At 50.7% G+C, this 12,407-nt stretch overlaps 1 protein-coding gene across 2 annotated transcripts in view; it reads right to left on the reverse strand.

Moving 5' to 3' along the window:
- Positions 1 to 12,407, reverse strand: part of NXN (nucleoredoxin) — a 55,039-nt gene continuing 42,632 nt past the window's right edge. For both annotated transcript variants that reach the window (XM_083379805.1, XM_083379804.1), the window contains 2 exons: positions 9,134 to 9,258; positions 1 to 576 (listed from right to left, as the gene is read on the reverse strand). In XM_083379805.1, coding sequence (XP_083235931.1) covers positions 394 to 576; positions 9,134 to 9,258 — 308 coding nt within the window. In that variant the 3' untranslated portion in view covers positions 1 to 393. The remainder of the gene's footprint in view (positions 577 to 9,133; positions 9,259 to 12,407) is intronic.

Consider the following 12,407-nt stretch of genomic DNA (forward strand, 5'->3'; position numbering starts at 1 on the left):
AGTCACCTGGAAAGCGTTTAGACAAGAGACATCATCTGGGTTAAAACAAGGCACCACAAGGAAATGACGGTCGGCCCGCACCGAAGGGGGGGGGTGGTAGACCGACCCAGCCACTTTTAAATAGGGTCTAAGACAGGGGTCTCCTACCTGGGCAACTGGAAGACTTGGGGACTTCAACTCCCAGAATTCCTCAGCCAGCTATGCTGGCTGAGGAATTCTGGGAGTTGAAGTCCCCAAGTCTTCCAGTTGCCCAGGGGTGGCTGAGGAATTCTGGGAGTTGAAGTCCGCAAGTCTTCAAGTTGCCCAGGTTGGAGATCCCTGGTCTAACAGGTGGGGAAGGGGTGATGAATGAACCCCCACCCCCACCCCCAAATCCCTGCCTCATCTCTGGCTTTAAATAGGCTCAGGTTTCAGTTTATCGGCCAGAAAGTCATTCACGAAAGTTTCCACAATCGGTGGCGTGATCTCTTCGACATCCATGACGTATTTGGCCCGGGCAGACATGTCCAAGATGGTGAGGAGGGGGGCGGCTTCGGGCAGGTTGGTATAATCCCGAAGAGAGTCGGTCATGTCATCCTGGATATTGGGGGGGGGGGAGGACAGACAAGGAAAAAGACACAAAAAGAGAGAATAAATCTCATTATAAAGTTGGTTTGTATCATTACAAGCCATTCTATCACCTGCCTTGAGACGGTATAGGGCACAGGTCGGCAACCTGCGGCTCCCAGCCGCCCGGTGCGCGCGCACCTCTTCCAACGGGCAGTGGTGCGCGCGCACCTCTCCAAATGGAGAGTGGCACCGCCCATTTGGAGAGGTGCACGCGCACCTCCCCGAATGGGCGGAGGTGCGCGCGCACCTCCCCAAACCTTTGGAGAGGTGCGCGCGTACCTCCGCGCGAATGGGCAGCGGTGCCGCTCTTTCAGGAAGCCCGCCGTGGCCCGTCTGTGAAGCTGCCGAAAGCGGCAGCTTAGCAGACGGGCCGCGGCAGCTTCCGCAAAGAGCGGCGCCCCTGCCCATTCCGAGAGGTGCGTGCGCACCTCTCCGAACGACCGGAGGTGCGCGTGCACCTCCCCAAACCTTTGGGGAGGTGCGCGCGTACCTCCGCGCGAACGGGCAGCGGTGCCGCTCTTTCAGGAAGCCCGCCGCGGCCCGTCTGTGAAGCTGCCGAAAGCGGCAGCTTAGCAGACGGGCCCGCGGCAGCTTCCGCAAAGAGCGGCGCCCCTGCCCATTCCGAGAGGTGCGTGCGCACCTCTCCGAACGACCGGAGGTGCGCGCGCACCTCCCCAAACCTTTGGGGAGGTGCGCACGTACCTCCGCGCGAACGGGCAGCGGGCCGCTCTTTCAGGAAGCTGCCGCTTTCGGCAGCTTCCTGAAAGAGCGGCGCCGCTGCCCCTTCGCTTTCGGCAGCTTCCTGAAAGAGCGGCGCCGCTGCCCCTTCGCACGGAGGTGCGCGTGCAACTCCGGTCGTTCGGAGAGGTGCGCGCGCACCTCTCGGAATGGGCAGGGGCGCCGCTCTTTGCGGAAGCTGCCGCAGCCCGTTTGCTAAGCTGCCGCTTTCGGCAGCTTCACAGACGGGCCGCGGCGGGCTTCCTGAAAGAGCGGCACCGCTGCCCATTCGCGCGGAGGTACGCGCGCACCTCCGGTCGTTTGGAGAGGTGCACGCGCACCTCTCGGAATGGGCAGGGGCGCCGCTCTTTGCGGAAGCTGCCACGGCCAGTCTGCAAAGCTGCCGAAAGCGGCAGCTTTGCAGACGGGCCGTCGCCATCGGGCAACCGGGAACCGGTTCCATCTCATTTTTTAAAAAATGGCAGCCGCGTGCGTCCGCGCATGCGCAAAAAACCTTTTTGCGCATGCGCGTGCATGGACACACGCACGCGGCTCCCTCTTTTTTTAATTTGTGATGGAACCGGTTCCCAGTGGCTCTTTTTCTTTTTTAGGTTGCCGACCCCTGGTATAGGGTCTAATGCTTGAGCAGGGGGCTGGACTAGAAGACCTCCAGGGTCCCTTTCCAGCTCCATTCCATTCTAAATATCAGCAGCAAACATCAAGTTGCAACTCAGGTTTATTGCTCCAGGTTGAACGACGAGTCCTCGACTTACGACCACAGTGCAGCCCAAAATTTCTGTTGCTAAACGGAAGTGGAGTTTCGCCCCATCTGACGAGCTTTCTGGCCACGGCTGTTGAAGTGAATCGCCGCAGTCGTTAAATGAGGAACACGGTCAGTAAGTGAATCTGGCTTGTTCCCCATTGCCGGCAGGTCGCAAAAGGGGATCACGTGACCCACCCACCCCCTCAGGAAAACTGCAACCGTCATAAATACGAGTCGGTTGCCAAGCCTCTGAATTTTCGATCACGTGACTACAGGAATGCTGCAACGGCCGTTAAGTGTGAAAAACCGGTTGTAAGTCACTTTTTTTACAGTTCTTTTGTAAATTTGAAGAGTCACTAAATGAATTGTTGTAAGTTGAGGACTATAACCGTTCATTTAGTGACCAGGAGAAGTTACACCAGCACTGAAGAAAGTGACCTATGACCGTTTTTTCACGCTTACGACTGTCACACCATCAAAATTCAGAGGCTTGGCAACTGACTCGTATTTGTGACGGCTGCAGTGTCTTGGGGGGTGTTCACGTGATCCCCTTTTGCGACCTTCTGACAAGCAAAGTCAATGGGGGTGGGGAGCCCAATTCAGATGGTATTTTTTCTACCCCAAAGCCGGTTTATTTTATTTTTGCAGAAGTCTGCAAAAAAACTTGACACTATTGAATGGGAAATAAAACTCGTACATATATGATGGGGTGGCGGGGTTTTTTGTCTGTTTGTTTGTTTACATCAGGGGTCCTCAAACTTGGCCACTTTAAAACTGGTGGACTTCAACTCCCAGAATTCCCCAGGCAGCCATGCTGGCTGGAGAATTCTGGGAGTTGAAGTCTACCAGTCTTAAAGTGGCCAAGTTTGGCTGGCTGAGGAATTCTGGGAGTTGAAGTCTAAAAGTGGTCAAGTTTGGCTGGCTGAGGAATTCTGGGAGTTGAAGTCTAAAAGTGGCCAAGTTTGGCTGGCTGAGGAATCCTGGGAGTTGAAGTCTAAAAGTGGCCAAGTTTGGTTGGCTGAGGAATTCTGGGAGTTGAAGTCTTAAAGTGGCCAAGTTTGGCTGGCTGAGGAATTCTGGGAGTTGAAGTCCACTAGTCTTAAAGTGGCCAGGTTTGGCTGGCTGAAGAATTCTGGGAGTAGAAGTCCACCAGTCTTAAAGTGGCCAAGTTTGGCTGGCTGAGGAATTCTGGGAGTTGAAGTCTAAAAGTGGCCAAGTTTGGCTGGCTGAGGAATCCTGGGAGTTGAAGTCTAAAAGTGGCCAAGTTTGGTTGGCTGAGGAATTCTGGGAGTTGAAGTCTTAAAGTGGCCAAGTTTGGCTGGCTGAGCAATTCTGGGAGTTGAAGTCCACCAGTCTTAAAGTGGCCAGGTTTGGCTGGCTGAGGAATTCTGGGAGTAGTAGTCCACTAGTCTTAAAGTGGCCAAGTTTGGCTGGCTGAAGAATTCTGGGAGTTGAAGTCCACCAGTCTTAAAGTGGCCAAGTTTGAGGATCCCTGGCTTACGTCCTTGCAACCCCCCAGCTTAACTTGGTCACGCTCCCTTGCATTTTGGCAGATGGCGCCCGCCGGATGAGGATTCAGTGCTGATTTGGACAGCCCAAAAAGTCCACGCAGGCAGAGGACGATGGGGGTGAAGGAGTCCACCTTAAAATAGCTGTGTAGGAGACAAAGAACTTTCCTGGGATAAAGCTGGAATCTTCTTGCGGTCTGCAAAGTACTGGGTTTGAATTGCATCATCTCCAGCCACAGGGCAGATTCCCTAACCACATCTAGCGTTCCTTAATTCTGGATTTTCCTCCTTTGCAAGCATTTCTCAATATTGGATTCCCCCCCCCCCCAAGCTGAAATTCTTTAGATTTATTATCTTTTTTGGGTGGTGTTTCAAGTCTCATGTCTGTTTCATTCCCGGTCCCCAGTTTGTTCTTTGCTGCTGGAAGACTTGAAGGAAGCACTATTATTCCATATATTTTTTTTGGGGGGGGGGGGGGGCGTGCAATTAAATCTTTTTTTTTTTTTACACTTCTGAATTTTCTCTTCTTTAACAGCACCTTCCGCTCCCCTCAAATTTTATCCTGGAAACTGCAAATTTCAGAGGTAGACTTCGCTGTATGGTGGGTGCATAATTGCATAATTATCTTCAGAGCAGCGTTTCTCGAGCTTAGCAGCTTTAAGATAGGCGAACGTTCAGAATTCCCCAGCCAGCATGCGAACTGGGGAATTCTGGGAGCGGAAGTCCACCCCTCTTAAATAAATAATAATAATAATAATAATAATAATAATAATAATAATAATAATAATAATAATAATAATAATAATTTAATTTGTATAATTTAAAGCAGGCTGGCTGGGGAATTCTGGGAGTGGAAGTCCACTCATCTCAAAGCAGGCTGCGGAATTCTGGGAGATGAAGTCCACCCATCTTAAAGCACCCTGGCTCGGAATTCTGGGAGATGAAGTCCACCCATCTTCAAGCATCCTGGCTGGAGAATTCTGGGAGTTGATGTCCTCCCATCTTAAAAGATGCTGGCTGGGGAATTCTGGGAGTGGGAAGGCCACCCCTCTTAAAGCATGCTGGCTGGGGAATTCTGGGAGATGAAGTCCACCCCTCTTAAAGCATGCTGGCTGGGGAATTCTGGGAGTGAAAGTCCAGAAATCTTAACATTGATCCAGAATCTGCTATGTATGCTCTGCAGTCCCCTTCCCACATTACACAACACCCTTGTGAGGTATGGCTACCTTAATCCTTTCCTTCTTGCTTTAAGGCTGGTCACAATATTCTCTCCTTAGCAAGTTGGCATCCACCAAGGAGGGGTCCCTGTTTCCCACCCCTCCCTCTCTTGAACATCCTTTACTATGCCAAGTACACACCCGATCAGTGCCAATATTGAGGAAAACCCCTTCAGAACCCATTTCTTTGTCCTGAACTTTTTCCAACTTTGGACACCAGCAAAACGTTTAAATAATCTGGACCACCCCCCCTCCCCGGCTTCCGTTTTAATAGCATCCGTTGCCTTCAATAATTTGATTTTTGTTGGCATCGCTCGCCGCAATCAGCTTTTTTTTTGGAGGAAAAATGACCCGCCTAGAATAATTTTGAAGTCAGCAAAAATAAATCTCGCCCCGGCACCGGATGGATATTCTGCATCGGCTTTCTTCTGCGGCTCGGAGGCTTGCTAGAATTTATGGCTGAATTTATTATCTCTCCCGGCTATTGTGTGGTTCGTTTTGGCCAGCCTGCCTGCGTCCATCTCCCTTTCCTGCCCTCCGCAAAATGGCGGGTGCAACTCCTGTGAATGCTGAAGACCACAAGAAGGCAGGGCTATTGTCGGAGAGGTGTGTGTGTGTGTGTGTGTGTGTACGTTTGTCTGAAATTGGCACGCTGTTGTTTCCTCCCCCCCCACTACCCCTCTGCAATGCACCCAAGGACCCGCCCTCCCCCCCCCCAGCCTGGAGACCCCAAACGATGCACCAGGGGCTGAACGTGGCATTTTGCGGGCTAAAAATAAAAATAAAAAAAAATCCAGAAATCAGCACCGCAATTTCCCTCCCTCGGCTGAGAAGAAGAAGAAGGGGGAAAAAAAACGCGAAACGAACCCCCCTGGAATTTGGTGGAAATTCCTCCACCCACCCACCCCGCAAAGGGATTTCTTTACTCCACACTCGAGTAGGGTCATAGTGTCAGTTCCATAGACTCTGGGTGTGTGTGTGTGTGTGTGTGTGTGTGTGTGTCTGGTTTCTGCAGAGGGGGAAATCCATGCCCCCTTTTGCTCAGTCGCAAACAGGTGTTTCCCCAGCTCCGAAACGGCTTCTTATTATTTCCCCCCCCCCCCCGGTTTCATCGCGTCTAGACCCTTGTTGCAAGGACTAACTTACCCAACCTGGTGTGTGTGTGTGTGGTGTTAGAAGAGACAGCCCCCCCCATCTGTCCCCAGGGTGGCCGCTTCCTCGTGAACCCACCCACCCCACCCACCCTGCCGCAGCCCCCTTCCCCTGGAAGGGCTGGCGGGAAGGGCGAAGCCTGGAGTTTGATGAATGGGTCATTCACAGAGCCGTCAGCCGAGCCGGCAAGCAGATGGCATTGGCGAATGAATGAAAGGTTGTGTTGTAGGGGGCAAGGCCGGCCACGGGGTGGGTTGAAGGAGTGGGGGGGGCGGCGTGGGGAAGGGGCTGCGGGGAGGGGCGGAAGGGGCGCAGAGGGGTCTTTTGTTTTAGGATTCATTGGGACAACAACGGACACATTCAGCGATCAGCGGAGCAGGCAGGCAGATCCGGGCGGCGGGTGGGGTGTCTCCTGACCATTTTTTGGGGGGGGGGGGTTAGGGTTAGGGCTGGTGTCCCGGGGGGGGGGCTGGGAAGGGCTGATGGGCTAAGGTGCCCTTGCTTGAATAAAGGCGGAAGCAACAGAACAGGGGACAGCCCGGCAACCAAACGGAGGTGAACCCACTCTCAAGATAGTCCTCGACTCGCAACGGTCCATTTAGCGACCGTTCGAAGTTACGGCAGCGCTGAAGAAAAAAAAAGAGACTGGTGACCCCATTTCAGACTTACAACCGTTGCAGCCTCTTCAGGGTCAGGTGATCAAAGCCTGGGCGCTGGGCAACTGACTCGTATTTATGACGGTGGCTGCGTCCCGTGTGTGTGTGTGTGTGTGTATCACGTGCTCCGCTTTTGCGACCTTCCGACAAGCGAAGTCCGTGGGGGAAAGCCGGATTCATTTCACAACTGGGTGACTAATTTAACAATTGCAGAGATTCACTTAACGGCCGGGGCAGGAAAAGTCATCAAATGAGGCAAAACCCACTTAACAACTGTCTCACTCAGCGAGAGGAATTTGGTCCTCAATTTCGGTCGTAACTCGAGGATGGCCCCTCGTGAAAGATCAGGTGATATGGAGAGACCTGGACTCTAATAAGAGTCGGGCACAACTGAATGGATGACATCATCATCAGAATAAGAGCATTGGGAGGTACCTGGGAGGTCATCTAGTCCAACCCCCGGGGCTGTCCAGTCTCTTCTTGAAAACTTCCAATGTTGGAGCACTCACAGCTTCTGGAGGGAAGCCATTCCCCACTGAGGAAGTGCAATTCCCCACTTAGTGACGTCTTAGGCTAAGTGTTCAGCCCCTCCACCCAGGATGGACAGTGGGGAGGGGTCTCTCTTTTTTTGGCATGAACCGTACTGGGTGAAAACGAGAGATACCGCCCCTCACGCAAAGCAAGACTCAACACGTTGCAACTCTGTCAACTGAGTTTCGCCCCATTTTACAACATTCCTTGCCACAGTTATGAAGTGAATCACTCTAACACGGTCGTTAAGTGAATCCGGCTTCCCCCACTGACTTTGCTGGTCAGGAGGTCACAACAGTGTGTCACGTGACCCCGGGACGCTGCAACTGTCATAAATACGAGCCAGTTGCCAAGCCACCGAATTTTCATCACATGATCATGCGGGATGCTGCAACGGCCGTTAAGTGGGAAAAATGGTCATTAAGTCGCTTTTTTCAGTGCCATTGTAAATTTGAACAGTCGCTAAATGAAATGTCGTAAGCCGGGGTCTACTGTACCTGTATGACAAGGGTCTTCAAACTCGGCCCTTTTATGACTCGTGGACTTCAACTCCCAGAATTCCTGAGCCAGCATGGCTCAGCATGGAAACCTCTCCATTTCTCCTCAGCGTGGCTGGCTCAGGAATTCTGGGAGTTGAAGTCCACAAGTCATAAAGCGGCCTAGGCCAGGGGTAGGCAACCTCGGCTCTTTTATGACTTGTGGACTTCAACTCCCAGAATTCCTGAGCCAGCATGGCTCAGCATGGAAACCTCTCCATTTCTCCTCAGCGTGGCTGGCTCAGGAATTCTGGGAGTTGAAGTCCACAAGTCATAAAAGGGCCGAATTTGAAGACCCCTTGCTGTATGATCTTGCTTCTTCTGTACTACAATGGGAGGTCAGGGTTCTTCCGTGGAATTCTGGGTATTGTAGTTCTCCCTGGAACTCCCTTGGCTGGGCCTGCAATTCTCTACATTCCCGCCAAAACATTAACTTCATCTCCCAGCATTCCCTAGGCCAGGATTTCTCCTCTTGGATGGCTTAAAGAAAGGTGGACTTCAACTCCCAGAATTCCTTAGTCAGCATCCCTCAGTCATCTTTAAAGTCATCAAGGTTCAGAAAAATACAGGTAGTCCTCGACTTACGACCACAACTGAGCCAAAAATTTCCGTTGCTAAGAGAGACAGCCGCTAAGTGAGTTTTGCCCCATTTTACGCCCGTTTTTGCCACAGTTGTTAAGAGAATCACTTCACTTGTTAAAGTAGTGACAAGGGAATCTGACTTCCGTTGACTTTGCTTGTCAGAAGGTCACAAAAGGAGATCTTGTGACACTGCGACCGTCATAAATATGAGCCAGCTGCCGTACGTCTGAATTTTGATCACATGACCACGGGGATGCTGCAATGGTCGTAAGTATGAAGAACTTTTTTCAGTGCCGTGGTAACTTTGAACGGTCGCTAAAGAAATACAGGCAGTCCTTGAATTAAAAAAGCTTGCTTAGTGACCATTCAGAGTTACCACAGCACTGGAAAAAGTGACTTACGACCGTTTTTCACACTTACGACCGCTGAAGCATCTCCCTGGTCAGATGTTCAAAATTGGGACGCTTGGCAACTGACTCGTATTTACGACGGTTGCAGTGTCCCAGGGTCACGTGATCCCCTTTGGCGACCTTCTGACAAGCAAAGTCAATGAGGGAGCAAGATTCACTTAACGACCGGGTTATTAATTGAACACCTTCGGTGATTCACGTAAGGAATGTGGCAAGAAAAGTCGTAATATGGGGCAAAATACAAATTTCCCACTTAGCAACCCAAGTTTTAGGCTCAAGTTGTGGTCGTACTTGGAGGACTACCTGGAGTGTGGCTGTCGCTGAGGCTTCTGGGAAAGAGTCCCAGGTTGTGGAAACTGGGCTAAGGCAGGCCGATGAGTCTAGAAGCCTGCCTGAAGCACCACTGCCCGTAAACCACGAATGTCTGCTTGTTTGACCCTTCTTCTCCTTACCTCTCCAGCCACGAAAAACAGCAGCGGGATCTCTTCATCTTTGGCTTTATATTGGGCGATGATCTTCTCGGCGATGGGCTGGATCAGCTGCTTGGCTGCTTCGGATTCTCCATCATCGTCGGAATCTGAAACACGGGCATACCGAAGAAGGAATGATGATCACGTCCCCAAAGGGGGTTTAGACAGAAAAAGGAGGGAGAGAGGGGGGGATAGGGAAGGGAAAGAGAGACGGAGGAGGAGAGAGACAGACGGGAAGGAAGAGAGAGAGAGAGAGAGAGAGAGAGAGAGAGAGAGAGAGAGAGAGAAAGAGAGAAAGAGAAAGAGAAAGAGAAAGAGAGAGATGGGATAGGCAAGGGAAAGAAAGAGAAGGAGGGAAAGAGAGGGACTGAGGAAGGGAGAGAAAGAATGAGATGGGGTAGGAAAGGGATAGATAGAGGGAAGGAGAGGAAGAGAGAGAGATGGGAGAGAAGGAAAGAGAGGGACAGAGGGAGGGAGGGAGGAAGATGGGGGCAGGAAAGGGAAAGAGAGAGAAGGGAAGAGAGCGTGAGAGAGAGAGATGGGGTAGGGAAGGAAAAAGAGAGGGAGGGAGGGAGGAAGATGGGGTAGAGAAGGGATAGAGAGAGAGGGAAGGAAAGAGGGAGAGAGAGAGATGGGGGTAGGAAAGGGAAAGAGGGAAGGAGGAGAGAGAGAACAGGAGGGAGAGAGAGAGAGACGAGGTAGGGAAGGAAAAAGAGGGAGTGATGGAGGGAGTGAGATAGGGTAGGAAAGGGATAGATAGAGGGGAGGAGAGGGAGAGACGGGAGAGAAGGAAAGAGAGGGACAGAGGGAGGGAGGAAGATGGCAGGAAAGGGAGAGAGAGAGAGAGAGAGAGGGGAAGAGAGAGAGACGGGTAGGGAAGGAAAAAGGGAGGGAGGGAGTGAGATGGGGTAGGGAAGGGATAGAGAGAGAGGGAAGGAGAGGGAGGGAGAGGGAGGGAGGGAGAGAGAAAAAGAGAGAGGGGGAGATAGGGAAGGGAAAGAGAGAGAGGGACGGAGGGAGGGAGAGAGGAAGAGAAAGAAAGAGCAGAGCACAAGGTGTAGAGGGTTTTTCTATAAACACCTTACAAATACTCCTCGAGTTGTGACCATCACGGAGCCTGGCAATTATGGTCGTAAAGTGGGTCGCCATTTTTATGGTTTTGGGGTTTTTTTTGCATTTGTTCGTAAAGCGAACGCTGCGGTTGTTAAGTGAATCCACTGTTCGTTATATCGGTCGGTTTGGGCAGGGAACTGGAAGTATAAACGCCGGCTTCCGGGGGGGAAAAAGTTGTTAAGTTGCGGTCCTATGACGGTGGGGCGAGTTACAAAACCCTCAAAACCTGGTCACGTGACCACAGGGGTGGAAGGTGATGACCAGTGCTATTTTTGTAAAAGAAAAAGGTGCCGGAACTCACAACCCGCCTTGCCTACCCTACAAGGTTCCATCCAAAAAAGGTGCCGGAACTCCGTTCTGAGCGTTCTATGAGAAAAAAAAGCCCTGGTGATGACAAACCTTCAAATCTGAGTTGTAACTCTCACGGAGGTGGGTGGTGGGTAGGAGGGAGGGTCCACCGAAGCTTCGAACTGTTGCTAAGCGACTGGTTATAAGTTGAGTACTACTTGCAGCAGAGCTTCCACTTAATTTTAGGGTGACTGCAGAAAGTGGCAGGCAGGACACACGTTTCAAGTTTCTAGTCCTCATTCTTTACGAGCTGCCTCTTTTCTGCTTCTGCTTGCATTCCTAGATTTTTTTTGGGTGGGGCTTTTGTTCTCTTCATTTATTTTAAGCATTTCTCTCCATATTTTCCTCCTCCTCCTCCTCCTCCTCCTCCTCCTCCTCCTCCTCCTCCTCCTCCTCCTCCATTCCACAACCCCCCCTCCCTTCTAGCACTGATGAAGTTACCTAGTTCGGTCATTGAAATGTCTGCCATCCAAACTTAGAGAGCACTAAAGATCCCACGGTCTTCCTCTTCTTCCTCCTCCTTCCCCTCCCCCTCCTCTTCCCCTCCCGCCCCTCCATGCTGCAACAGTTGTTAAGTGTGAAAAACGGTCGTAAGTCACTTTTTTTTTTTGAATGCCTTTGTAACTCTGAACAGTCCCTGAATCAGGGGTGCTCAAACTGGGCCACTGGGCCACTTTAAGACTTGTGGACTTCAACTCCCAGAATTCCCCATGGCTGGGGAATTCTGGGAGTTGAAGTCCACAAGTCTTAAAAGTGGCCCAATTTGAGCACCCCTGGCATTAAATGAACAGTCTGTAGCCGGTGAAAAGTCTGGGCAGATCAGCAAAATCTCATCAGGGGGTGGGGGGGTCGTGAATTTGGGGCGTATCTGGGGGGAGGGGTTTTTGGGGAAGGGTGGGGGAGCAAGAAGACTCCGTCTGCACACACACCCCCTCCCCAAAAGGGGCAACCTGGCCCGGTGTTAATTAAACCCAGAAGAGAATCTGGGGAGGACAAAACTTGAAATTCCTCCCAGCTTCTTTCTGGGTTTGCGTTCAGCAAGGAAACATTATTAATGGGATTAATCCAGTCCCCCTCCCACTCCTAGAGACCCCCTCCCCAAATCCCCTTGGCTCAGCTCCAGCTCCGTTTTTTTTTTTTTTTGGGCTGACCTCTGCTGGATCTCCCACCAAGAGGGGGCAAATATCAACGGGGTGAAACCGATTAACAAAGCCCCCCCCGCCACCCCCCCCATGCAACGGTCTGCAGAGGAACAGACAGGCTGGAGGGATGAGGGCCCCCCCAGGCCCCCCCTGCCTCAAAAAGTCCCATTTGCAATCGAGGGTGTGGGGAGGGGTGGAAAAGAGGGGAGACGGGGGGGGTCTTTGCTGCTAAGATTCTTCACCTGAACACAAAAAAGGGATCAAATTAGGGGCAGGACAAAGCGGCAGAGCCTGATGCAAGGGCGAAAAAGGCCACAGCAGGATTGTATTCGTTTATTTTATTTTATTTTGCTTATTTTATTTTATTATTATTTTATTTATTTTATTTTGTTATTTTATTTTATCATTTATTTTATTTTAATATTTGTTTTAATATTTTATTTTAATATTTGTTTTAATATTTTATAATTTTATTTTAGCTTTTTATTTTTATTTTATTATTTTATTTAATTTTATTATTTTACGTTTTATTTTATTTCGTTATTTTATATGTTTGATTATTTTTACTTGACTTTATTTTATTATTTTATTTTTTTACTCCTATTTCATTCTATTCCACTCGAAGCTTTTTGTTATTTTATTTTATTATTTAT

Source organism: Vipera ursinii, assembly GCF_947247035.1.
Source record: "Vipera ursinii genome assembly, chromosome: 1".
Lineage (NCBI taxonomy): Eukaryota > Metazoa > Chordata > Lepidosauria > Squamata > Viperidae > Vipera > Vipera ursinii.